General features: G+C 37.7%; 13 protein-coding genes across 13 annotated transcripts; 6 read left to right on the forward strand and 7 right to left on the reverse strand.

The window, feature by feature from the left end:
• Window positions 1–254: 254 nt before the first annotated feature.
• Window positions 255–1,700, reverse strand: C9374_010813 (uncharacterized protein; the record flags this gene model as incomplete). Its single annotated transcript, XM_044686399.1, has 1 exon — window positions 255–1,700. The coding sequence occupies one exon, from the start codon at window positions 1,698–1,700 to the stop codon at window positions 255–257; it is 1,446 nt and encodes a 481-aa protein (XP_044543703.1).
• A 386-nt stretch (window positions 1,701–2,086) lies between these two features.
• On the forward strand, window positions 2,087–2,722 carry C9374_010814 (uncharacterized protein; the record flags this gene model as incomplete). The annotated part of the gene is made up of 1 exon (XM_044686400.1): window positions 2,087–2,722. The coding sequence occupies one exon, from the start codon at window positions 2,087–2,089 to the stop codon at window positions 2,720–2,722; it is 636 nt and encodes a 211-aa protein (XP_044543704.1).
• A 921-nt stretch (window positions 2,723–3,643) lies between these two features.
• Window positions 3,644–6,757, forward strand: C9374_010815 (uncharacterized protein; the record flags this gene model as incomplete). Its single annotated transcript, XM_044686401.1, has 1 exon — window positions 3,644–6,757. One exon carries the CDS (start codon window positions 3,644–3,646, stop codon window positions 6,755–6,757), a length of 3,114 nt encoding a protein of 1,037 aa, XP_044543705.1.
• A 715-nt stretch (window positions 6,758–7,472) lies between these two features.
• C9374_010816 (uncharacterized protein) lies at window positions 7,473–10,301 on the reverse strand (the record flags this gene model as incomplete). Its single annotated transcript, XM_044686402.1, has 2 exons — window positions 7,473–8,512; window positions 8,654–10,301. The coding sequence occupies 2 exons, from the start codon at window positions 10,299–10,301 to the stop codon at window positions 7,473–7,475; spliced, it is 2,688 nt and encodes an 895-aa protein (XP_044543706.1).
• Window positions 10,302–10,821: 520 nt separating this feature from the next.
• C9374_010817 (uncharacterized protein) lies at window positions 10,822–11,553 on the forward strand (the record flags this gene model as incomplete). Its single annotated transcript, XM_044686403.1, has 1 exon — window positions 10,822–11,553. The coding sequence occupies one exon, from the start codon at window positions 10,822–10,824 to the stop codon at window positions 11,551–11,553; it is 732 nt and encodes a 243-aa protein (XP_044543707.1).
• Window positions 11,554–12,293: 740 nt separating this feature from the next.
• On the forward strand, window positions 12,294–13,772 carry C9374_010818 (uncharacterized protein; the record flags this gene model as incomplete). Its single annotated transcript, XM_044686404.1, has 1 exon — window positions 12,294–13,772. One exon carries the CDS (start codon window positions 12,294–12,296, stop codon window positions 13,770–13,772), a length of 1,479 nt encoding a protein of 492 aa, XP_044543708.1.
• Window positions 13,773–14,171: 399 nt separating this feature from the next.
• Window positions 14,172–14,507, forward strand: C9374_010819 (uncharacterized protein; the record flags this gene model as incomplete). The annotated part of the gene is made up of 1 exon (XM_044686405.1): window positions 14,172–14,507. The coding sequence occupies one exon, from the start codon at window positions 14,172–14,174 to the stop codon at window positions 14,505–14,507; it is 336 nt and encodes a 111-aa protein (XP_044543709.1).
• Window positions 14,508–14,604: 97 nt separating this feature from the next.
• Window positions 14,605–15,525, reverse strand: C9374_010820 (uncharacterized protein; the record flags this gene model as incomplete). Its single annotated transcript, XM_044686407.1, has 1 exon — window positions 14,605–15,525. The coding sequence occupies one exon, from the start codon at window positions 15,523–15,525 to the stop codon at window positions 14,605–14,607; it is 921 nt and encodes a 306-aa protein (XP_044543710.1).
• Window positions 15,526–15,702: 177 nt separating this feature from the next.
• On the reverse strand, window positions 15,703–17,410 carry C9374_010821 (uncharacterized protein; the record flags this gene model as incomplete). The annotated part of the gene is made up of 2 exons (XM_044686408.1): window positions 15,703–16,985; window positions 17,080–17,410. 2 exons carry the CDS (start codon window positions 17,408–17,410, stop codon window positions 15,703–15,705), a joined length of 1,614 nt encoding a protein of 537 aa, XP_044543711.1.
• Window positions 17,411–17,663: 253 nt separating this feature from the next.
• On the reverse strand, window positions 17,664–19,672 carry C9374_010822 (uncharacterized protein; the record flags this gene model as incomplete). The annotated part of the gene is made up of 2 exons (XM_044686409.1): window positions 17,664–18,823; window positions 19,102–19,672. 2 exons carry the CDS (start codon window positions 19,670–19,672, stop codon window positions 17,664–17,666), a joined length of 1,731 nt encoding a protein of 576 aa, XP_044543712.1.
• Window positions 19,673–20,292: 620 nt separating this feature from the next.
• C9374_010823 (uncharacterized protein) lies at window positions 20,293–21,277 on the forward strand (the record flags this gene model as incomplete). Its single annotated transcript, XM_044686410.1, has 3 exons — window positions 20,293–20,734; window positions 20,792–21,130; window positions 21,180–21,277. The coding sequence occupies 3 exons, from the start codon at window positions 20,293–20,295 to the stop codon at window positions 21,275–21,277; spliced, it is 879 nt and encodes a 292-aa protein (XP_044543713.1).
• A 53-nt stretch (window positions 21,278–21,330) lies between these two features.
• C9374_010824 (uncharacterized protein) lies at window positions 21,331–23,362 on the reverse strand (the record flags this gene model as incomplete). Its single annotated transcript, XM_044686411.1, has 2 exons — window positions 21,331–22,684; window positions 22,737–23,362. The coding sequence occupies 2 exons, from the start codon at window positions 23,360–23,362 to the stop codon at window positions 21,331–21,333; spliced, it is 1,980 nt and encodes a 659-aa protein (XP_044543714.1).
• A 22-nt stretch (window positions 23,363–23,384) lies between these two features.
• On the reverse strand, window positions 23,385–26,633 carry C9374_010825 (uncharacterized protein; the record flags this gene model as incomplete). Its single annotated transcript, XM_044686412.1, has 2 exons — window positions 23,385–23,978; window positions 24,222–26,633. 2 exons carry the CDS (start codon window positions 26,631–26,633, stop codon window positions 23,385–23,387), a joined length of 3,006 nt encoding a protein of 1,001 aa, XP_044543715.1.
• Between the last annotated feature and the right edge of the window lie 65 nt (window positions 26,634–26,698).

Consider the following 26,698-nt stretch of genomic DNA (forward strand, 5'->3'; position numbering starts at 1 on the left):
CGAGGCAGTGTGAAAACAATGGTTCCACGTGGTTTTCATTATTGTAAATAGTTCAGTCCAGATACAATGTTTAGATAAGGTAAGTTGATGGAATTGTGGATGTAAAACAACGGAAAATAGAAAAGACCTCATTTGTGTGGATCGATCATTAAGTTGAGGGAATCTTTGTGGATGTAAAACAAACAGAAAAAGACACAAGAAATGATCATCCTTTGAAATATTTCAACAATCCCATTTAATCCAATGATCAACTCTTATTCGTTGTAAACAAAGTTGACTGAAAATTGTTTAAAGTTTTGAAGAGTGGGAGGTAAATTGTTTTGGTCATTGAAGATTGTCGATGGCTTGGCAAAATTGAATTCAATTCTACCAAAGCTCAGCATCATGGCAAGTCCAAAACCAACACTCGTGTGGAGACCCTTTGAGAATTTTTCCTTAAATTCTTGCATGCCCTTTTCGCTGTAATCGTTCATATTCGCCACATGACCAGCATCAAAGAATGCTTGACAATGCAAGCCAAGTAATTGATGAAGGAATGAAATTGGGAATGGGAAAATTAATCTTCCAGTTGCGAGAGCCTTAACATTTCCTCCATATACTTCCTCAGATCGTGGATGAACCAAACCTACGGCAGGGAATCCACGAACATTCTCCACAAATCGATCATTGAGCGAGATGAATGTATCATTCTGTCGATCGAGAGGAATAATGGTACCAACATTGAGTTTTAAAGCAGCAGTAAGGGTATCAGAAATGAGAGGAACAAACACTTCACCGTTCATGTCGACCGAGTAATGTTTCACGTCACCTCCCAATCCTGCCAATCGATGAACTAATTTAAAGAAGGCTCCTTGTGATGGCGTGGCAGCAGAATCTCTTGTATCGTAACGATAAATGTGGCTGAGTGATGATTTGACACTGTGTTCTCTCACTTCGGTCCAAACTTGACTCTTCACATGGGAATCTTCTTGGTCGAGGACAGGTTCCGACTCTTGGGTCTTACTATTGAAAAATGAAGAAAAGAATCGATTGAAGGAGCCCGATGATGATGCCTTTCTGAAGATGGCACTCACATCTTCATTTCTTCTCAACTCAAAATCATAGGAAATGGTATGTCTATCATTGATTTCAGCTCGGACCGAAACACCATTCGATTTCTCCTGCAAGAGATTTGTAATTCTTCTACTTCCGAGCAAGTATCCGCTCAAATAAAGAGCACCATCATTATTGAAACTTTGTGGAAAGAAAGCACGGCTCACAAAAGTCAAGCCACTCTTATCAAAATTAGCATCAACATCCCACCTATCAGCTACTCCCAACAAGTTTCTATATCCGACTGAAACCTCTCCCTTCACTTGACCCTTGTCATTGACCGTAGAACCGACGGAAAAACGTGTTGATTGCTTCTCCTTACAGTCCAAAACGAGTACAACATTTTTGTTCTCATCCGTATCAAGAATAACATTCAAATTATTCAATACATCCAATTTACTACATCTTTCCAAGCCAACACTGATGGCTTCATTCAATTCATTTAAATTTTTAGCTCTGGTTGTTGCTTCAAACGCATTCTTCAATTTGGATTCATTAGTACGTTCCACACCCCGAACCAAAATCTCCTTCATTTGAAGGCTTTCTTGTCCGGCTTCGGGTTGAATTTGAAGAATCGGATCGAGAGGGTTGTAACTCTTTGGTCGCATTTTTTTTTGTGTTTTTGAATTTAAAAAAAAATTGAAATTGATTGAAAATTTATTAACCTTGCTCATCGAAATATTAAGGATTTAATCTGAGATAATACCAATGTTTGCTCACATTGTTGTTAAACACATCTTGAACATACCCATTAAAAGAATAAACAGTTAGTTTGGACGCATGTTCTTGTTGTATATGAATCATTGTCAAGTTTCAACAGACCGTTGTCTGGGCCATTGAAAACAGGTTTTAGTTGAAAGGAATATGTCCAAAGAGTGTTATCATGCCTCTTTGCATTTTTCCAATGAAAACACAGTGTTAATGGAAAGTCACATCATGTAACCTTCATTTTTCGAGATAATTCCAATTCATTCTTTCACAAAATCAAAAAAAAATGTCTTCGCAACAACAACAACAACGTTTGGATCATCTCGTTCAATCCTATTACAATTCGGACTTGAAAACCATTCACACCAAATATGTGGAAACTTGTGAACGATTGGGTCTTCCTAAAAAGGATTTCCTCCATGATGTCTCTTTGTATCCATTGACAACATCATCCAATTCAACAACTCCTCTTTCCATCTCTCTCATTCAAGAAACCATTCAAAAAGAAATCACAAACATTTTACCAAAAGAAGAAGTCGAAAATCTCAAAAAACGAAAACAACAATTGGCTGAAAAACGTGATTTAAAACGAAAGAAGGAATTTCAACAAGACCGAGTGTGTGAAAAGTGTGGCCATTCCGAATTCTTTTACATTGGTGCTCGAAGTCATGATGGTGGCGAATTGATCTTTCCCAGTGGAAGAAAAATTGAAGGTTATTTACCAGAATTACCTTCCATTTGTGATTCGGATGGTGTCATGATGTATATGTGTCTTGAATGTGGAGTTCCGTATGGATTTAATAGTGATCGGGTGAAACAAGTGTTGGAAAGAGTAGAAAAAAATCGAATTTCTGAAGAACAAGAACAGGAAGAGGATGAGGAAGAAGAGGACGAGAGTGACAATGAAGATGAATCATATTAATAAATGATCATTTTGATTTTCAATGTTTCTACATTGCACAACAACAAGAGTTTGGAAATAATTAAAGGAAACTAATGGGTTTGAAACTCGCCAAACATCCATCCTTTGGAAAAGGATTGGTGTTTGAGGGATTTTCTACATATTTTGTCATCTGACTTTATTAATGTATCAATTTTGTTCCAAAACAGTCTGAGTATTGTCATGCTGAAATTTCATCACTGTAAGAATTGGTTTTGAATGAGGTTGTGAGATAGACAAAATTGTACACAATTAGCCATGGTTTAAGAACCGTTGAATCACGATTCCTAGATTAAAAAAGACCGTTGTTATTTGAAACTCTTCAACATTTCAACGTTACTGAAATTGTCTCATTTGAAATTTCATTCAACTTGTTCTTCATCATTCAAAGAAAATCCTTGAATATTACAACGTTCAGTCGTTACGTTAGGTCTTGTCTTTTGGAAGTTGTTCATCCATCATCAATTTTTTGTAATCTTGGAGTCTGCTTGATTGCAAGAAACCCCAAAAAAACAACCCGAATCCTTTCTCTCTCCATAAGTGTGAACGAACACTGTGAATCCTCTGGAGAGGTGTACATCATCATTAACAACAACAACTCAGCAACAAAAAGAGTATCCATACTCATTGGGTACTCTTTTTTTCGAGAATAGTTGATCATCATCGGGTTACGACTAGTAGTGGAGATTTTGATTTGTAAACATCATCATCATCAAATTTTCAAAGAGAGAATTGAATAATACTCTTATCATCAAACACATCAAACTTTCAATAATCAATATTACCATCACATATATTCCCACCATCATTCTTAACTGATTATTATTACCAAAATCTATTTCCGAAACAAACGACACTTTTGTAAATATATAAATCAACCACCCAAATCCTCAACAACAACTGATGATAAATTCAGAATATACAGAAGAAGAGGAAGAAGAATATATTTTAGCAGATCAATCCGATCAAGCCTCATCAGCCACGACCTGCAGTAACAATGTCCGACGACGACGTTTGTGGTCCATACCAAGTCCATCATCAGGAACATCACCCTCTGCAAGATGGGGGCATTGTAGTGTCATGTTGAAACATCCCAATATCAACTCGAATCATCCTACTTTGATGATTCATGGAGGATTTGATGGTGCCAACATGCTTAACGATGTACATTTATTTGATGCAGTCACAAATACATGGAAACAGCCTGTAAAAACTTTTGGAAGCACACCGAGTCCAAGATCTGGACATTCTATTACTGTCTTGTCGGAAAACAAGGGTAGACTTTTGTTTATTGGAGGAGGTAATGGAATGCATTACTTGTCTGATTTAGTTGTGATGGAAATTGTAACAGAGAATGATGATGAGTTTAAAAAGGAGTTGCAGTTACTTTCAACGACCGAGACATCGATACAGTGTTGCAACATGTTTCGTTGGACTCGACCAAAAGTATCGAGTCGTGTTCGAGTCTACATTTCAGATGATGACATTATTTTAACAGAGGAAGAATTTCACAAACTGCAAGAAGAAATTGCTAATAATAAGAATAATTCAAGTGGAGCTATAGAAAATGGTGATGGAGATGAAAACAAAAATCCACTCGTCTCATCAAAAGTAGTGGAGCAATTCATTCGTGCAAATCAATCAGGAACTAAGGAAGACTTGATTGGCTTTGGAAATCCCTCTCATCATGAACAACTTGATTCCTTAAATTTTACCATGAAGGAAATTTACCCTGCTCCACGAAGCAGGCACACAGCAGTTGTGACAGAGGATAGCTCACGAGTAATCTTGTATGGTGGAGGAGGAAAAAATAGAATTTTTGATGATATTTGGGTGTTAGATGTGAACGAGATGGAGTGGAGCCAACCACCTGAATCTGAAAACAAGCCCTCTGCTCGATGGGGTCACTCTGCTTGTGTACACTCTGGAAAGATGTACGTCTTTGGTGGCGTATTTAAAACGAGCATGCTCAATGATTTGTACATGCTTGACTTGACGAGCTTTGTTTGGACGAGAATTGAATTGCCAGACCCTGGACCATTTCTGGCACCTCGAGCTGCTCACACAGCTAACATCATTTTAGGACGATATCTAATCATATTGTGGGGAGGAGATGACACTAAATATTTTGAAGATTTATACGTACTTGATTTACAGTCACACAAAGCACGAAGAATTGAATTTAAGAGTCCAAAAGCAAGATGTGCCCATACGACATGTCTCATCGATAACAATTATTTGTATGTTTTTGGAGGTGGTGGAGGTAATCATCGATTTAAAGAACTCTACTTGTTTGACATTAAGGCTGCATTTGAAAAGCTGGGAATTTATGAAACCTATGGCTACGAATCCGATGACGAGCTATTGACCAGTGACACAGTCGAGTACTCGAAAGGTCAATGTTTTTCGCAATATTTGGACAAAATTTCACAAAGCTATCTCGAACTTAGAAGCGATGTGAAAATAGAAGGAGGACCAGAAGAGAAGCAACGCAGCGACACGATTGGCAGCACCGCCAATGATACCACTACCAATTCACATTTACCATCGACTGAAGGCACAGACGTGACACTGACCAAAACAAAAACTACACGACGAAAGAGAAGCAGCTCCAAACGGAAAACTCTCAGTACTGGCAATGGAGATCAAATATTTGGTAGTAAGGAAGTCAAAGAGGTGACGAATTGGCTGGTCAATCTTGGACTTGGTCGCTATGCAAGCATTTTTCTACAGGAAGAGATTGACTTGGAATGTATACCACTTCTTACAGATGCCGACTTGTTCAAATTGGGAATTTCAAAATTTGGACCTCGAAAGAAAATTCTTGCAGCTGCGAAATTGATTCCCACTTCGTACATGTACACTCCTCCTCATGAAAATACTTCCTCACAACAAATTCCTTCACATGCACAACCATCGAATGTTGAGTCACATGTTGACAGTCATCATTCGACCACCAGTACGACTTCTCCTCCCTATTTACATCAACGATCTGTTTCATCCTCTTCGGGTACCATACTGCCCGTCGACACTTCGTCTTCCTCCACAGCCTATTTCACAGAGACAGCCAATAACATTATCCAATCGGTGGGAAATCTTACCAACACCTGTGACGGTATTAAGGATAGTCTAAAATCACTCTCTGCCAATCTGTCCAATCTTACCCTAATGCTTTCGAATCCCTATTATGGATTTCGACATCCGGCTGCAGTCGCAATTTCCATGCACAATCAAATGCAACAACGAATTCCGTCAAGTACGAATACCACGAACACGAGTAGTGGTGGTAACAACAACATGGCTAATCCAAACTCTTCATCCTCTTCGAATCAATCCAATTCGAATATTTCCTATCCGAACAATGTCAACAACAATAATGGCAATCTTCATCAAATTCCAACCGTACCCGTTTCTCCAAGACAAACCAATTTTTCAATGCCTTATAATTTGGAATATGGTATGATTCCACCTCCACCTCCACCCACAACCATTTCACCAGTGGTGGTTGTTGGCAATAATATTCCTTCTCGACCAAGAAATTTATCAAATTCAACATCGACATTTAAACGAAATACACTCCTTCCACCACCAATTTCAACTCAACAAAATAGTGAATCCAACCAAATTCCAGCTAGAAATGTGTCGTCATCGTATCATGAAAGATCCACTACTTTGAGTCATCGTGACAATCACGCAACATCAATGAGCAGCATGACTAGTAACGGACATTTTGAATCAGATAACACAAATACTAATAATCAAACAATGTCAATTTCATCTGGAAGTGTCAACCAATCGATTCCTACAGCATCGAATGGAAGTGGAATAACCAATTCAAATTCACAAACTCAAACGACAACAAAAAAGAAGACACGAAGTCGAAAACCAAAGAAAAATGGAACTTCTACATTGTCACAACAAGATCAAGTGAGTATAGATCTTTCTCCTGACTTTCCTTCCTATAATGCTGGTGAGAGTTGGTTTGATGTTACAGAAAGAGATCATGAGTCGGATTGAGGCATAAAATAACTAACTGTCAGTTGTCACGGTTGTTGCTAAGGCATTGATACCAAGCATTCCCATGTTCTTTTTAGGTAGCTATGAAATGGACAAGGCAATGATCTATCTATTTGTGTGTTCTTTATCAGGTAAACTGTTTATTTATTTGCTAGATACAACTGGCCTCCACCACACTTGTGCCACGACAAAATTTCCAAACAAAGATTTTTTAAATAGTAGAATCAGCGGAAGGAATCTGTCACACGACCTCAAACAACACACAAACAACCAACAACAAGTCTCCTTCTCATCTATTCCACTAGAGAATGAATGAAATAATTTTTAAAATTGAGAATGTTGAACGGATGAGTTGTTTCAATATGAGAGCCTTTCAACTATGTCTTCATCTATTCTACTCAATTAGAAAATAATTTTCAAAGTTTTTATCTGATGAAAATCTCAATACGCATGTCGAACCTAATCTTATTATGTCTTTACAAAATTAAAAAGTCACACGCGTTAAAAATAATGAACAACAACAACACTTACTCGGAGAGCACACCATACTCCATCAATGATAACAATGATTTTTTGGTGTTTTAAAGTGCTCCGATCACATACTCATCTCTCACACGAGAGACGGAATTATCATCTTGACAGAATGATAATCACATAGTTATTATTATATAGATCTATGGCCCGAATGATGAATCATTTTAGTTGTCTCTTCAACTTACCAATGTAATAAATGATGGTAATTCTTGATCAAAATATTTCTTGCTCCATTACCGTCACGAGGGATGTGGAAGTGACAATGATTGCAATGAAACCATTTGCTTCCATAAAGGTCTTCCTTGATCACTGAACAATTTCCACACGTTTTCGATGTATATTGTTCTGTGACAACATGTACCTTGCATCCACGCATTTCTGCCTTTTGCAAGAGTTTCATTCGAAAATCATAGTGTCTAAATCGCAACATTTGGCGAACAGTTTTTCTAGTAATTTTTCTTCCAACCCATTCGGAGGTGTTGGTGGTGGTTTCACTCGTAGTGGTGTCCCTTGATTCCCATCCTTCGAATGGTGAAGACGATGCAACAAGAGGTTCTGTTCGCACATCCATATTCTCCGTTTGGCCATTAGTATAACCTTCTTGTCCTTGACACGTGGTATCTTCTTTTCCTTGACGCTTCCTTTGTTTTTGTTTTCTAGCAATCATGGCCTTGACATTAAATTCAGGTATTATAATTTCAGAATAGTGGAAAGTTAAATAGTCAATAATTTTGTTATGCATATCATTCACCTTATTTCTAATTTTGCTTTCCAACCTTCTAATCTTCTTTTTTAAGGCTTTTCTTAAACCCTTATAAAATTTTCGTTCCTGCCGAGAATTGTATTTTAGAAATTTGTTCTTGGCAATTTCAGACCTGAGCTGATCTTGCTTTAGAGAAAGGGAAAAGAGTATGGTGTTTTCTCCTTGAGCGGCAAACTCCAACGCGTCTCCATTACTATCATAACCATACATGAAGCATCGAACACCTGGATCCAATGCAATGTATTCCTTTCTGAGTTCATTTTGAGAAGGTTGTGGGCAGTCCTTGAGAAATTTCGTGTCATATTCAATTCCACTGTTCGAATTGGACTCGTAAAAGCTTTTATCAAACCGTTGGTATTCTTGTCGAGTTAAAGCTTTGTGATAACGGACTGGAAGGCAAACAAAATATCTTCCTCTTTCTCGTATAAAGGTTGTCTCGTGTGAAAATTTTTTGTTGTCTTGAGGTTTGGGTAGGCAATGGGCAGACGGATCATGGAAAAATTAGAATTCAGAAAAGTTCCAATCACATGAATCAATCACATTCATGTAAGAGATTCAAATCACATGTAAGTAAAATCGAAATACATATATATACATACCAATCTCTTCCTTTAACCACTTTCGTGCTCTTGCAGGATAATAAAATTTCAAAAGATGATCCGTAGATTTCTTGGAAGGACATGCATTTTCATTCCCTTTAAAAAAGGTAGGTTTTAACAACACTCCTTCCTGTGATAATGAAATGTTTGTCACCTTGAACGATTGATATGGATGTTGATTGCTTCGTCCTTTCATTTCGAATTCACGAGGTTGTCGAGTAAAATGTTTGGGATTAAATCTTTCGTTCATTTCCTCATCAGTAATCATCTCCTTCTTTCCTTTTTGAACATCTTTAAAAAATTGGTTTTTGGCCTTTCGAGCAGCCTCTTTGGATTCCTTTTCTGCTGCTTGCTTATTGTTATATCTAGTAATTTTCTCAGCCTTGACAAAATCCTTCACAGCGTTCAATTTAATATCTGCTGGACAATGTTTCAACTCTTGATCCCATAGCCACCTAGTTTGTTTGAATCTCAGGTTGGTTTGGGGATTCTTCAAAATTTTAAAGTAATCGTCTTCTGTGGTGGTAAGGAGTGTTTTTCCCTTGTTTTGCTCTAACATGAAATGAAGGAGACATGCTTCGTTATAAGCATGGTTAGAATTGAAGAAAAATCTTTCAAAGACCTTCTTTTGTTCTGAGGTGAGTTTCAATCTCACTTTCTTTGTTCTCACAAAATAATTGTCTTCGTTTGAGATTGAGAAGGAGGTGTAAATTTGTTTTAGCAATTTCTCAATAGTGTCATCAGCTTTTTCCTTTGATTCCGCAGTAGTGGATGAATTGACTCCATTCTCAGCAGTCATAGATGAACTCACTCCATTCTCAGCAGTAGTGGATGAATTGACTCCATTCTCAGCAATCGTAGATGAATTCACTTCATTCTCTGCAGTAGTGGATGAATTCACTTCGTTCACAGCAGTCGCAGATGAACTCACTTCATTCTCAGCAGTCGTGGATGAACTCACTCCGTTCTCTTGAACCATTGTTAAAGACTCCTCCAACGCAGATACTTGCTTGAATTCCTGAACAAGCTTCTTCTTTTCTGACCCAAACTTGCGTCCGTTGAACGAGCAGACTGTCCTTTTAAACTTGGAATTCCCACACTTACATGGCGTCTTTTTCCAAGTTTCTGATTTACTCCACACTTTTTCTACCAATTCCTTCTTGCTCGGAGGTGGTTTTGTGGATGGACATCGTTGGCGAACGGAGAGGGTAAACCAACTTTGGGTCAGTATTTTCGTACCATTCTTGGCAAAACATGACACGGGACAAATCTTGTTCAAACGATCAACCGTATCATCATGCCAAAACGGTTTTCTTAACTCCTTTGAATCAGTCGAAACAGTGGAATTGGGAACCATCCTTCTCTTATTCAATCTCTTCTTCGATGGTTGTTGTTTGTGATAGAGTTGCCTTTTTCTTAACCGTCGAACCTTATTTTTCAGCGACTGAAATGTTCGGTGTGTAAAGTAATCTCGGTAAATTTGTTCCAAATTCATTCCCTTCCGCAAGGATGTCACAATTAAATCCTCTTCCGACTGTGAATAAGGTTCTCCTGGAGTCGTTGATACATTGGACTTGTTCGATGATGGTTGTGCTTGTCTTAACGGTAAGGGTTTGGATGGACTTAATTGACCAAGTTTCATAATCATTTTCTGGTAATGGTCAGAATTGGTCCATGTTTCTGGAAAAGTTATCGATATAGTAGAGGTAAAGGTGTTAATATCAGTGATTTCTGAAAAGGTTAAATCATCGACACTCCATTGAATAATAAATTTGTTGCATCTGAAACGTCATACGCTCCTTCCAATCTGGCACGATTAATCTTTCTTTTCAATTTCTTGTACTTTTTCTTCAATGAGTTGATGGATCTATCAAAAAAGAAAGTACCAATCTTGCTCCATTCCATATTGAATTGTTTTAAAAATAACAACATGTAATGTTCTTGGGTTGCGTATGTTTTTCCTTGATCGAGAGAGAGAAATTCAATACTAATTCCACGCTCCAAATAAGCAGTCCTTAATAAGTCTCCAAATTTATCAACAGTAGATACGTCTTTCAATACTTCCAATCTCTGCCAATGAGAAGCAATCTTCTTCTTTTTCTTTGCTCTTTCTTCCTCAACTCTCCGACACTTGTCAAACTGTTGTATTTTGGGTGCTCGATCAATTAATGACCAGACAATATTCACTATGGAAATTGGAGCCAGTGAGTAAACAAATCATACAAAAATTGGGCGAACCAATTGCAAAAGGAGGCGCTGATTTGAGTCTTGATCAAGTTTCTTCATTAGATAGCAAAACTCTCTACACCATTGCAAGTGATTTAGCCTCATTCAAGGATGAACTCGTGGCTATCCAAAACATGAAAAATCTTGACACCACTTTGTGCACGAAAGTTGTCAAGTGGGTCAATCAATTTCTACTACAGGACAAGATTCAAGTTAAGAAATTCACTTTTCCTACACCGTCTTCATTCTCTCCAGACAATATTGAAGAAATGGCCGCTGAAGATGAATTAGACAAAAAATATCTTCAAAGCAAAAACTTACACAAAAGTGAGAAGGCATTTCTCGATGATTTATTGAACAACTACACTCTAAAAGATTTAACAAAACCTTCCCCGATAGCCACGGATAAAATGAGTTTTAAAATGAAACACCGTGAAGAGACAATCAAATTAGTAGTGAGTGTAGCAAAGGAACATTTGAATTTCAAAAAAGGAGGGAATAAGCAAGGTTTAAACTTTTTCATTGCAAAAGGAGGAAGCGGAAGTGGAAAATCACGAATTTTAACGGAAATACCCAACATTATGCGCAAAGCAACAGAACTGGATGCTATTTTCCAAAACACACAGATTATTTATTTTAACTTTGTTGTAAATCAACAGAAAGATGGTTGGTAAAACGGATTATTTATTCTTCGCCGCGTGTGCGTGCGCATGTCTAATAGTTGAATAAATAAGATTTACATTACCTTTTCTATCCTGTAATTCAGCAAGAGTACAACACAAATAGATGCAACAAACATATGCATCAGTCTCATACAGGATGACATTATTAAGCGTGCGCTGATTAAACATCCCATGGTAAACCATGAGGCATCCTTTGGACTGAAATCAGTTCAAAGAGCATCCCACTAAAGTGAGGCATCCTATTGCGATGCAATAAGGCATCCCATGATTAAAATCATAAGGCATCCCAATGTATTGAGGCATCCCAGCTCAAATGGCCAAGGCATCCTTTGGACTGAATTCAGTTCAAAGAGCATCCCACTAAAGTGAGGCATCCTATTGCAATGCAATAAGGCATCCCAAGTTGAGACATGAGGCATCCCACCCAAAGGTGAGGGAGTTGTGGAAAGCCACAACTATGTTTGTTTATTTCAGAGGTGGATTGGGAGGAGGGTGGGTACTTTTCAATTCTTTGAGAGAAAGTGATTCTATCACCTTTCTCGAAGTAATTGATAATAATTGTTCCATATCACAAGTAATGTAAATTTTTTTTTGAAAGTGAAAATTCAAAAAATTAGTCAACCAACCACTTTTATTGATTACAACAAACCTCAGTAAAACTCCCTTTTACTACCGAATTTGCAAAAGGGTTCTCATTGGATGATTCTGAAAGAGATAAAGCATCAATTCCAATGATTGTTTCCAGAATTGTCTATGCTGCATTTGAAGGGAACATTGAGGATATCATTCAGAAAATGCCATCCAGTGCTAATGATTCTCTACTCTATGGAGTTTTGAAAATAATATCAATGAAACTCCATGAACAATACAAATCAACTGAAATTATTCCATTAGTATTGGCCTTTGATGAATATCAATTGGCTACGAGACATATTTCAGGACTACACACCACAATCCAACACAAATTAGGATGGTATATGAGACATGTGCAATTCCAACACCAAATTTTACTCTTTCCTGCTTTTGCAGGAACCTTGAACGAAAATGACGCGAAAATGGAACCAACACAATATACACCCGCAACATTGCCACTTCCATCATTGAGATCGATAGATATCCAAGAGATTATGCAAGATTTGGGCCTGTCAGCACTGTACGAGAGAAATAGGGAGTTTTGGAATGCCATTGGAGTCGTACCTCGGCATTTACAGTGGGCTCTAGAAGGCTATGATGTAAAGAAGCAAGAGTTACAAAATATGGTAGACATTTTCAATGAAGATACTGTAATATCCAGCATATATTACAACGTAACAAACACCGTTCAAAGGCAATATGGAAGTGATTTACAAAAACCAACGGATTACTTTGTCGAATTGGCTCTGAGAACATTATCTGGATTGAGTGAAACGGAACAAGATGACAGAATTACCAAGTACATCCGTGAAGGAAAGGTATATGACACTAATGACTTTGTTGGGCTTCCTCTCGTAGTAATTGATATCTTGGCAACAAAGAAGGATTGCATTCCAAAGCAGGTCGTGACGGATTTCATTACAGCAACATCAAAAAAACCCAGATGGGAAATATTTGAGGAAGTGTGTATCAAAACAATGACGGCTAGATTTAATGTTTTGTACACTGTCAACAAATCAACGACTGTACCTTTTTCAAGGTTGTTTAAGGGCGCACACTTTGCAAAAATGGGAAGAATTCTTTTGGAAACTACTAATGATGAGTGGTTTAGGTATTGTTGCTTGGATTCAAAAATATCAGACAGCAACGGAAATGCAAATAACGAACTTCTCACACTGAATCATTTGGCAAAGACGAAAAAGAATCATAAAGATATTGATGGAGTATTTTGTCCTTTAATCAATGTTAACACAGGCAAAAGAATTGTCTTTGTTGTGCAAAACAAATTTCAACAAGAAGACTCGGAGAAAACTTTGCTCTCACCAGGCGAGATTGTGGAGTATTATGAAAATGCGGCTAAAACACCGTTCGAAAACTCTGAGACTTTTGTAATCATTTTCACAAACAAAAAAATATCCAAATCAACAAGAGATATGATAGAAAAAGGAAAAATTACAACCACCAAAGAAAAAAAGGAACTTGTAGTCGCTACTGATAAGTTAATAGTTGTATCTGGTGATTGTTTTGATAATTTCTTTCATCCTTTCGTTGCCAATATTTTGCTTGGAGGCCAATAAAACGTTCACTTTAGCATTGATTTTCCTCAAAGCCAAATTCTTCCATTATGGAGTGCAATTTCGAACCACAATCAGAGGAAACAACGGTTGTTTGTCTGGCAACAATTTACCTTGAATTTTTCATTGTCAGGATTTGAACCTTCGATCAACGAAACGAATTTGGATATTTGTTTTTTTGACATGACCTGGAGCTAAATAATTCAGATTCAAGGAAAATCATCCCATTTTGCAAACTCATGATGGTGTATTGGGCCAAGCTTCAATGGTGTAAAGGATACGAATGAAAAGCAAGTTTCGAGCTTTTAATCAACAAGCTCATTTTTCCAACAGCGCCGTTATGCCGAGGAATAATTGTAATCAAACCATTACAATCCACAACACGTTTCAAACAAAAAAAAAATGCAAGTTCGTTCCTTCCAACTCTTAGCTTTATTAATCCTTCTATTGTTCACTCTTTGCATTTTCAACAACGTTCTTGGTAGTCATGATGTTTTTGATGAATTGAGTGATCATGTCAGTGGTCATTACAACACCATTCATTCGAAACATCGTCAACATGACCATCACGGTCATGGAAGACCACCAAAATTGGGACGACCTGGTAAAGGAAGTGCTATTGGAATAGCACCTCAACCAGTCGATGAAAATAATCGAAAGGATGATCGATCTGTTTTGGTTGGCAACAATGATCGAGGAAATGAGATGGATCAAGGAAATGAATTGATTCAGGTTTAATGTTGTTGTTGATGTTCAGTGTGTCAAGTTCAGTAAAAAAACAATTTGAAATATTTTCACACACAAATGGTTGAAATTGTTTTTCCAAATGTTTGGGTTAATGAGAAGAATTGGAATGAACAATCATATCGAAAACGACAAATTCCAAGAAGGAATCAATGGCATTTGTCGTTTCTCGAGAGGCTTGATCCATTAATTCTTTCGTTTTGAAAACAATTTCAAGCGACTTTCCAAACAAGGCAACATTTTCATTCGTGAGCAAACATGAATCTCCAGGACCAAGTTCAATCAATGGTTCTTCTTGTTCTTTTTCAGAATATTCATTCAGCTCTTTCTTGATAATAATTTGAAGAAGTTTTTCTTTCGAATGAAATTTTTCATTATTTCCCCAAAATGGAACATGAATAAATAATCTTCGACAAGCTCTCAGTTCATGTCGAACTTGATGACCGAATTGTAACAAACTCGATAATGCAAAGAAATCTTGATCCATTCCAATAATTTCCTCATTTGGAAAATTGTCATTCTCTTGTTGAATGGAAGAAATTAATTCTTTTGGAACAATCATGAGACAGAGTTGATTCAACCTCTTTTCATTTGAAAATTCAATTTTCTGATACCTAGGAGGTGTATTCAACGTTCTTGGTTTGACCCAAATTTGTAACAATTTACAATCCCATTCCGGATGCTTGTTCATTTCGGAGTGAAACATTCCGCTTCCGGCGGAGGTAAATTGCACCGTTCCGAAACGACACCGATGTGCATTTCCCATGGAATCGTAATGAGATAATTCTCCACTCAACATGTATGTGAAAATTTCATAATTTTGATGAGGATGACTTGCAAATCCATTGTTATTTCGTTCCACACAATCTTCATTGACGACTCGAAGGGGAGAATTTCGAGGTAAGTGTTGGTGAGAGTGAAAAGCTTCGAGCCAACCTTGTTTGATGTGTTGACGTTTGTCAGATGGAATGAATTGAATCGAAAGGAGTGGAATGGAGCGAGGTGAAGACATGGAGGAACTCTTTGTATGTTTTTTTTTGAAATAGATAATATGAATTGGGATTGTTTTTAAAATGAAAACTTTGCAGTTACCGAAACTCAAAGTCCAACTCTTTAATACGCACGCTTAACCGGATGACACTTGACATTTAAGGTTTTTTCTCGAGATTGCTGTATGAACCCCCCATTCCTATCTCTTTGGTAAATCCTTAACCACATTTCCCGAATGCACCTCTCTCTGCATCACTTCTTGATGATAATGTTGATTAATATTTCGTGTCAAATAAAACCAAATCACCCAACACACAAAAACAACCCAACCCAAACAAAACATAACCAATGCCAACAAGTGTGGTTGTTTCAACCCCATTACATCATACAACAATGGAGAAGGGACCATGACACCCAATGCTTGTCCAGCTCCAAATCCAAAACAAATGTCAAACGCCGTGACACGTCCCAAAAAATGATTTGGTGTTAATTGTTCAATGGCAGACATGCTGTACACCCAAATGACACCAGCAGCAGATCCTAATATGAAACTTCCAATCATGAACATGGACACGTGAATGGTAAAGGTCATTAATAAAAATCCTAATGGAAGGAATAAGAAACAAATGAGAATGACGAAACGTAACCAAAACGCACTTCGCAACGATCTTCGAATTCGATTTCCCAAAATCAATTCACACAACATGGGAGCAATTCCTGAACCTACTCCAAATAAGCAATACGCAATCGTGTTGGTATTTTCAGGACTGTTCCCAATGGTAACGATTGGAAATTCTGAAATTTTCACATTAATAAATTCCACACTCGCCCAAATAAAACTTCCAATTAATTTCATTACTGCAAAACTCAATAAATAACCTCTTCCTCCCAATAACAATTTAAATCCTTGATATAATTCCACAATACTGTGTCGTACGAGAGCGAGACCTTTCGGAGTGTTGGCAGGTTTCGGAGGATTCAACTCTGGAAACCACATCAATCCAATGGTTAAGGCAAGAGCGAACACAAATAACATTCCATTCATGAGATAGACGGTTAATAATCCAAAACTAGCACGAATCAATCCTCCCAAAGCAGCACCTGCATACGAGCAAAACAACCATGTCAAACTGTCCAATGCATTGCATGCAATTAAATCATGATGATCGACCACGAGTGGTAATAAACAACCACGACAGGCATCGTAAAAGGCATTGATGAAAAACATGAAAAACATTTCCATGTAATAAAAGGCAAATAAGGGACCATTTCCTAAATGTTGAATGAGAAATCCGAAAGGAAGACAGAAGGCGACGATTCCTCTTAATATGTTGGCAATGATCAAGACAATTCTGCGATCGAAGAGATCGCTGCAAACGCCGGCGAGAGGCATGGCGAGACAGGATGGAGCAAAGATGGAAATGAAGAGGGCACCTGTGGCAAAACCAAAGGTTGCTCGATTCTCTACTTCATAAATGACACCTGTGACATTTTCATTTACCAAATATAGAAATTTTAAAGTCATGCATGATCATCAGGTTAGTATTTCTATCAAAACCCAATATCCAATACTCACCAATTTCCGAAAAATAATTTCCCATTCCAGACAATACTCCTGCCATCCAAATCATCATAAATCTCTTATTATGAAATAGTAATGAAATGTAAGGATTTCTCTGCAGCACTGGTTTCGAACTTTCGGCATCGAGTTGTCCATATTCTCCCATCGTGGTCATGGCTGTTCCTTGTACAGCTGTTTCGTGAGGTTGTTCGGGAATGGTCTTGTGTTCCAAAATTTCCTCATGATGATGTGTGTCTTGATTCATTTCATGGTGTGGTATTTCTTCAAGAGATGACGATGGTTGGATGGTTGTGTTGGGTGTGACAATGACATATGGTTGCATCATTTTCCAATGAACATTGAATTGGTGTCAATAATAATGATTTCTTTTTAAACTGGGTAATTGGTCACTCGATGCTCAAAACTGTCCTAAAATGTCACTCACACCATAATGCTCTGTTGAAGAACACTTTTGGAGAAAACTGTCATTCGATACAATGTAAATTTAATACATCATGCATGTATTGGAAACTCAATGAACAAAACATACGTATATTCGTCAGTTCATCTAGTACTACGAGCACCAAGATGGTGTCGTCTTAAATACCTCCACCGTCGACGAGCTCCACCGAACCAGTACTTTCAAATAAGACCTTAAAACATTCTTCTTCGTTTTCTGCAATTTGATGAATATAATCGCCACTGTTGTTGGAACCCACCAATGCACCTGTTGGTGTTGAGGATGAGGTCCATGGTTCACGAGACGCGTCGGATGGCACGAGTGCTAATTCAGCTGTCAATGCAACATCATTATTAGAACCAAGAGTTGTGGTCGTGTCATTCTTTGCACTACTAGTGGCCACTTGTTTTTTTCTAGAACTCTTCTTTAAGGATGTGATGGAGTGTTTCGACTTCTGCTGATTCTCGTCTCCTCCTCCTTCCTCATCCTCACTACTGTCTCCAAAAATACCAGCTAATTTCAGTTTTTTCTTTAAACGTTCAAGTTCTTGTTCCAATCTCTTCTCTCTCAAATATAAGGCACGAATGGCTTGAGCATCAATATCGTCGTATTGGTAGACGGTTGATCCTGCATCAATATTCTTCTTTTCTTGTTGTTTAGTAAATGCATTTAACATGAAATTAATGACCGTCGTGGGTGACATGACACCTGTGTTGAAATTTTTGTGTTGTTCATCCGTTGCAGTGGTGGTTGCAGGTGGAGCATGTTTGGTGTCAATACTTAAATTCTTTGGATGATGACCTTGAGATGAGGAGGAAGTACTTGTTACAGCGGTGTTGTGCCCATTCAACAAACCATCATTAAGGTTTTCTACTATTGAGGGTTGTTGATCACCATTGGAGATAGTTGACAAATTTGCTCCCGACTCCATCCTTGTAGAAGATGATGCATCCATTTCAGTATGAAGTGTCTGCTCTCCATTTGACAATGTCGCAGTCATAGTCTCATTATTCGAGTTGTTGGTATTTACAGTTGGCTTCTTATCCTTAATACATCTTGCAGGAACTCCCACGAGTGTACAATCACTGGGAGCATCTTTGACAACCACAGAGCCTGCACCAATTTTTACGTTGGACCCAATGACAATATTTCCCAATACTTTGGCACCGGAGCCGACAAGCACATTGTCACCCAGGGTTGGATGCCTTTTGCCTTTCGTGGTAGATGTTCCGCCAAGTGTGACGCCTTGATATAATGTACAATAATTTCCTACAATTGCTGTTTCTCCAATGACCACTCCTGATGAATGAAAGGGTAATTGGATTTTTCGAATTCATTTCAATTTTAGTATTTCCATTAAACACAACAATTCATTGTTGAAAATATAAAAGAAAATACAATAGTGCAATAAAATAAAGAGCATATTGTAATAATGAGATAAATATTCGTGTAATTAGAAAAGAATATCCCAAAAGAAATTGTTAATGTTAAATAAAAGAAATTGTTAATTAAGCCATGTGCATTTTCGGTAACCATTGGTTTCATACGACAAAATATTGTCACACAAAATATCACACCAGGATCATTATCAATAATCACACCAACATCGGCTCGGATCTGTGACCACAACGGTTCAGGACAAACACACACTTGAGTATGTGCAAATTGATTATCGAGGTGAGGCTTTTGTTTCGTGGTACTAATTTTGGAGAGAGAGCTTAGGAGTTGTTCTCCTTCTTCCATTTTCTTTTTTGGGAAATCCTGATTCTCTTGATTGTTGGGAGGTTGAGTAGAATGGATGATAATATTGGCAGTTGGAAGATGATGATGAACTTTTTCATCATGATGATGATGTATACTTGAAGCATTATCGGTGGTTGAAGAAACAACACCATTCAATTCCATAACGACCAAATCCGAGTAGGATTTATTGGCCAATGATGAAGAGAGGAGGGTAGTTGAAGTGGTGGTACTACTGGATGATGTCGTGGAAGCAGAGCTATCGGACCGAGTTTCTCTAACGATCGTTGGATGAATAGGATGATCCTGATGATGATGATGATTGGATGAACCCATGTCGAGTGGTTCTACTGATAATACTTCTGTTGATGTAGCTCTATCCGATGAGGAGGAGGACGTGTTCGTCATCGTTATTTGATTTTTATTGTTGAGAGAACAAATCAACACATTCCATCATGGAGTTGATGAGAGGAGTATTTTGCGTATGTAATAATTTCGCATAAATTCCAGGCAATTTCCTTAGGACGGAATTTCAAAGATAAAATTCCAATCCTCAAATTCCCTCCGATTCAGGTTGAAACAATCCCCACGCGGATCCAATCTCTTCATCGTTAAGGTCAGATCACTAATGACAGTCGGTACCCTGATGGTTCAAGTTCGAGTAATGGAATAATACATTTCTAAATTTGAGGGTTTGGTGACTCTTTCGGAAGAGTGTTACGATTTGGACCGTTTTGGCGCCAAGTACAAAAAATCTCTTACAAAAAAAAATTGTTGTTGCATCAGTTACCTTTGACGGTTACACTTGGGAGAATCATCGCTCGGCTAAAATCCCAAGTATTATCTCTGTTCAACCACTGGATATCATCATCATCAGTAATACATTAGGCTTCTTTTCTCTTAATTGTACAACTTCATCAGAGTTAGACCAAAAAATCCGTTTCTCAAGAGTTCTGAATAAGATCATCATTTTGTTTCCTGTAAATATAAATCATTCCGCGTATAAGATATAACCATCCTCACCAATAATGGGTTCAGCACTATCGGTTGGAAGAAAGTCCTCAACGAAAAAGGACACAGACGTACGAAAGAGCACCGACTCACGTAAGAGTATTGATAAATCATCAAATGCGAACAATCGTAACAATGGCGTGAGGAGTAGTGTGGATAAAAGTATGAATGATCAAAAGGCCTCTGAAAATAACAAGAACTCGGCTGATTCCAAAAAGCCAGTAGAAGTTGCCAAGCAGCCCTCAAAAGAACAAGTTAAGGAAAATCCAAAACAGGAACAACCAAAGAATACCGAATCAATGGATCAAAGCAAAGCAGAAACGACCACTCAGCCAAACGGAGAGGAAAACGGCTCGTCTTCCGAACCCGTTGAGAAACCTAGACCTCAAACCACGTTACTTGGACGCAAGAAAGCAAATATTGATGATATTCCAGAATTTGTTTTCCACTCAGATAAGGGTAAGTAAGGTGTTGTTGTTAATAAGATTTTTCATCAACTATGACACACCATAACAGATTTATTATTCGGAGCCGACATTGCCATGCCATGGAAACCAGGTTATGCTCTCGGAGTTCATATTATTGATGAGCAACATAAAGTATTGGTTAAGCTTATCAATGAACTAGCAGAGGCCGTAAAAGATGGTCACATGAGATATGAAATTGGAAGCGTGTTCGACAACTTGGTAGAGTATACAGATTTTCACTTTAAGAAGGAGGAAGACCTGATGCAAAAGTATCACTATGTGGAGGAGGACGAACAAGCTCACAAAGAAAAACATGAACTTTTTGTCAAGACCATCTTCAATTTAAGAACCGATTTTATTAACATGACAGTGGATAATATTGGTCAAGGTATGTTCTTTTGCTAAATTCTTTATGTTTACATTCCTCTTTTCATTAGACTTATTCAACTTCTTAACTGACTGGTTATTAACTCACATTTGTCAAATGGATAAGAAATTGTGTGACTTTTTGCTTGAGAGAAATATCAACGAATAAATTATGCTCTTATCTTGAATCTAACTTTTAATGATTGTTGGCATGATATAGTACTATTGCATTCCAATCCAAGCTCCCTTTGCATAATCAAAATGCATATTGTTCATTTGTGAAATGTCGATGGTTGGTAGAGTGGTGAAAGAATCAATCTGAGCAAGCACCCAAAGCACATCTTTCACCTTGTCAGAGCGTACAATCGCGTCCTCCGAAAAATATTCAGCTATTTGAGGATTGGTAAACAGAGGTGTGAAAATCTCTTCGAGTTTTCTCTTATTGATAGCCATGCTCACAAATAAGGCAAACTTTAAATCATTTGGTTCTTTGGATACGAGTAAAGTCAGCCTCTCATTAGCATGTTGATACAATTCTTGAATCAAAGTCGAGGTTTCATTCGAGCTCTGCTTGGTAGCAACCTTTTCAAGATAAAACTTTAAATAATCCCAAAAGAAATATCGACCAAAGAATTTGAATTGTCTGAAACCAATCTCATATGTAGATAACAAGCTAGCAGTAAATTTAAGTTGAAGCAATTCAGATATGGCTTGAGAATTCTGTCCACTCATGCTATCACCACCACTACTACTATTCCTGAAACAAACTTGCCGAATTTCATAGAGTACTCCTTTCAGTCTTTCCAATGGAGGCATGGATAAGCATTGATGACAATTATGATGATCCACAAGTAATAGCTCTGCAACTTCCTTTTGATGGTCCGCAACAGTCTCGAAATCAGAGAGTATACATTTGAATTTTGATTGTTTCTTCACCAAAAATAGTAAATCCTCACGTGAATCCGCGTTCATGAGGAGACTTGATGAGCTTTCATAATGCTCCTTCAAAAAATCCACGGCAGAACAATAATAATCCCAAAACTCTTTCGAAAATACTCCATAAATAAATGCATAAAATATAAAGAGAAGTGACAAGGTTGCATATTCCTTTGAGGCCTCCAAGGTTTTCACATGTTCAAATTCAGAGAAGGTTTTTTTAACGTGCCTCAATTTGGTAAAAAGTTTTTTGTACCTCTGTTGCGCTTCCATGTCATGTTGTTCGGATTTGATGTGAGAAGCCAAGCTCTCTAACAACTTGGGAAATACCATGTGGTAAAATCGAGACAAATCTCCCTTTCCCATAATGCACTTGTCGCATAAAATGCATGCATATTGCTGTACCATCACAATGAGAGGATCATAATTGAGAGGTAGAATATAGTGCTTCTTGTCATCTTGTGGAAATTCATCATTGATGCCTTTTTTGTGAAGATCCGTCAAAAGTGAGTCAATAATTTCAATTGGGGCTGGGGTTGGCTTTTTGTTGACCTTACTTGGAGAATGGCTTTCTTTTTTTCGGGTGGCACGCTCTTTTCTTCGGATACCATTGATGGAGATTTGAATGCAGTCGTCACTTCTGTTGATGATTGTGGAGATTCATCTGTAATCTTGACGTTATTCGTCGTGACGACTTCGACATTGGAATCATTTGGAACTCTCTCAGAATTGCTGTCAAGTGACCATTCGCTTGCTCTGTTGCCTCGCTGGTCATTATAGATTTCCGTTGTTTTACTTCCTCCTCCAATTGAGATTGTTTTCTCTGAAGAGTTTGAATATCGTTTTGCAGCCTCTTCAAATTCTCCTTCTCAACTCTCAGCACTGTTTCTTCTTTTTTAATAAGAGATGTAAGGGTGGCATGTTCTTGCTGTAATGCTTTCAACTTCTCTTGATGTACGCTCTTTTGCTGCTCTGATTCGGTTAGTTGCTTGCGTTCTGCTTCAAGTGTGGATTGCTCTTTTCGCAACAATTCTTCCAAATCATGCCTTTCTTGTTGCTTTTGGTTTAAGGCCAATTCCAAGCTCTTAATTGATGTCGTCATGTGGTCATGTTGCTCTTCTAGTACGCGATGAGTTTGAGATAAATTGTGGAGAAGATCTTGTTTTTCAGCGTTATCTCGTTGCTGTTGTTCTAATAATTGTGATGTCTTGTTCGTTTCCTGAGCTAGTTCTAGCTCTAGATTTTCTCTTTCTGCCACTTTAAGTTTCAATGCTTCTTGTATTCTGACAAGTCGGTCTTCCTCATCTTGTAGCTTCATTTCTCTTGAATTTCAAGCAATTTCAGTTTTTCTTCCTGCTCCTTATATTTGTTTTCCAATTCAAAAGCAATTCCGTCTCTCTCTTGTAGAGCTTTTCAGTCTGTAACTCTTTCTGAGATTCTTTCGTCTTAATCATTTCTTCCAATTGTTTGACTTTCATTTCTTCTGCAATCAGCTTGTCCGATAGTTGTGTTTGATATTGTTTTAACTCTTCCATTTCCTTTGTCTTTATGCTTTCTAGTTGCTTTCGTTGTTGAGAAATGTACTCCATCTCGACTTCTATTTGGTTCTTTTCTGTCTCCTTTTGAGCTAGCTCACGTTTGAGAATGTCAAGTTTCTGATATTCTTCCTTGATCGCTAATTGTTCTCTATGAAGTGTTTCTAAATCCAAATGCTGCTCTTTGAGAAGGGTAAGTTCATTTCTCAACACACTATTTTCTTGGGCTTTTTTCTGTATCAGATCTGTTACTTCATACAAATAATTCTCTTCTTCCTCTAGTTGCTTCTTGAGTGTTTGAATAACACTCTGATTAGACTCTTTTTGCATAGAAATACTTTCCTGAGTGTTTTTGAATTCTTCATCCTCTTTTTGTATCAATTGTTGGAGATTGGTCAACTGTTCCAATAGTTTTGCATGACGTTCTTCCAATACTGATACCTCTTTTTCTTGAGAGTAAGGGAGTGTTGAAGCTCATTAATTTTAGCGGTTTGGTTATGAATATCTACTTGTAATCTAGACGCTTGGTTATTTAAGTCTTTAAGAGTCTTTTTCGTTCAGTATTTTCTGGTTTTCAATCCGTTGAATTTCGTCTCTGAGTAAACTGCTCCAAGAACAGTCGTTCCTCCTCTTGTTTCTTACATTGTTCTTTAAGTGAGTGATTTGTACATTCTCCTCTTCAAATCTCTCTTCTAGATTGGATTTCAACGCTTGCTCCAGGTTGTACTTTTCTTGTTGTCTTACCCTTGCCTGCTCTTCCTTTTCATTGCGAATCTGTTCTAATTGTAACACCTCTTGATGCAATATTTCACAAAGCTTGATCTCTTCAGTGAGCTTTTGTTCCTCTGAGTTTCGTAATTCTTCTAGCTTCTCTCGTTGTTTCAAGTGTTCTTGCAGTGACAGTTGCTTGTCATTAAGAGCCAGCTGCTCTTGTTGAATTAATGCTTCCAATTCCATACACTCTGTGCTTCTAGCATGAGTCTTTTCCCTCAAATCTTCCAGTTGATGCCGCTGTAGCTCCATGGAGTTTTGTATTGCAGACAAACTTTCAAAGCAGTTTTTAAGCTCTAAATTCAAAGCCTCTTTCTCCAAGTCCATGTTTGTCCTCTCTTTTTCCAACCTTCTAATTTCATTTTTCAGCATGTCAATATCTTGTAATTGGATAGCACAAATAGCTTGGATTGATTCTAACTGTTTCCTGGTATTAATTTCCTCATTACGTAAGGTTTCTTTTTCCAATAAGAGATTGCTCAATTCTTCATTCAAACGGTTACTTGTTTTTTGTAATTGTGCAACACATTCCATGAGTGTGTTCTTTTCATTTTTCTGCGATATCACCTCCAGCTCCTTGTGCTTCAATTCCTCTCTAAGAATATCCATACTAGACTTCTCGTTTTGAAGCTGTTTTATGACAATATCCAAATTAGCTTGAATTGACAGAAATTCGTCTTTCAGAGACGTCATTTGCTTTTGCACGTTCTCATGCTCTTTTTCGTACTCTCTGATTTTTATGACTTGATCCTCAATACGTTTGCTATTAACCAAAATTTCATCCTCTTGATGTGTTAATTGTTGTTCAGTATCTCGAATTCTATCGTGCTGTTCTTGCAATAGGCGTATATTTTCTAATTTCAGCTGCTCAATGTGATTTCTTTTTAGAGTGGCTTCCAATGCTTTTTGTTTTAGAGATTCGCATTCTTGGTTCAACCGTTGAATCTCGAGATCCAATGACGTGCTGGACTCAAGAATACACTCCTTTTCTCGCTGCTTCTCTTCCAAGATGGTTTTCAATGATTGCAATTGATTTTCATGCTCTTGAATTTGTTCCTTAATTTCGTTTTCCATGATATTCGTTAATTGTTCCTGTTCTTGATTTTGCTGACATATTTTCAACGCCATCTCTTTTAGTGCGTTAATATCTTTCTCAGGAAGAACATCTTTGAACTTGAGATACTCCTTTTCATCGATGTGCTTCAATTCAACAAATCGTTTTGTGAGGGCCAATAGGTCTTCCTTGGCATGTTTTTGCTGTGCAAGTACCAGATCGATTTGCTTTCGATACTCCTCCAAGAGGTTAGAATATTTTCCTCTCTCACGACAATATTGAAGAGAAAAAATGTCCTTGTCGTGCAATGCTTTTTCGATGTCTTGCTTCAACAGCTCTTCATCAGTCAACCGCTGCTTAAGCGAGCAAAGTGATTTCCACGTCGTGCCATCCAATGTTTGCCAAGAGTGCGCTTGTTGCAAGATGTTATCAACATCTTTCAATACAGGTCTTGGATTGTCAAGTATTTGTCTTGCATACATGAATAACTGGACCCTGTTTTGGGCTGTTGTACGTTCTTCTTCGAGGCAATTCATTTCGGACGCCTTTTGTATGGCCTTCTTGATACTTTCCAAATTTTGATCATTCAATATCTCAGTAGACAGTACATTTTTCAACGACTCTAATTGTGTCATTAATTCTTGAGCTTGTTGCAGTTTGATTAATAAAATATCCTTATTTTCAAAATGAGGTTCTTCTCCAATGTCTGAAAGAAAATCTTTGGTATGGTCTATGGTTTTCTGAAGGCTGAGGATGTTGCACAGCTGACTATCGTGAATCAGATCGTCCATCATCTTCTTACTTGTGCTGCGTGTCCATTCCTGACGTAGTAACATCTTATCTTGTTTGGAAATGGTTTTACTTCTCAAATAATCCTCCAGCTCTTTCTTTGTACAGTATGTGCCCGAAATATAATTACGTACATACAGTACGCTCTCATTACACTGTCTGATCAAGTTATCACACTCGTTCAACACCTGTTCCGCAGATATGTGTCGAAGATGTTGGCATTTCTCTCTCAAGTCAAGAATTTTATCCATGTCCTTACTTTGAACAAGTGATTCCAAATCCTCCACAAGTTGGTACTCACGTTCCAGTTCATCCAAGAGCGTATTGGCTTGCTGGCGAAGAGTGTGTAGTCTATCGGAAGAGTTGTGAGCAGTGTTTTCATTTTGAAGGCATCTCCTCAGTACGAGCGGATTTTTCGATTTCATGGCTCGTTCTAACATGTATAAATCGTTAAACTCTTCACTAATCGTATTCAATATGTTTTCTGCTTGGAAAATCTCCTCAC

The sequence above is a fragment of the Naegleria lovaniensis genome, assembly GCF_003324165.1.
Source record: "Naegleria lovaniensis strain ATCC 30569 chromosome Unknown tig045, whole genome shotgun sequence".
In the NCBI taxonomy this organism is placed as follows: Eukaryota; Heterolobosea; class Eutetramitea; order Acrasida; family Naegleriidae; genus Naegleria; species Naegleria lovaniensis.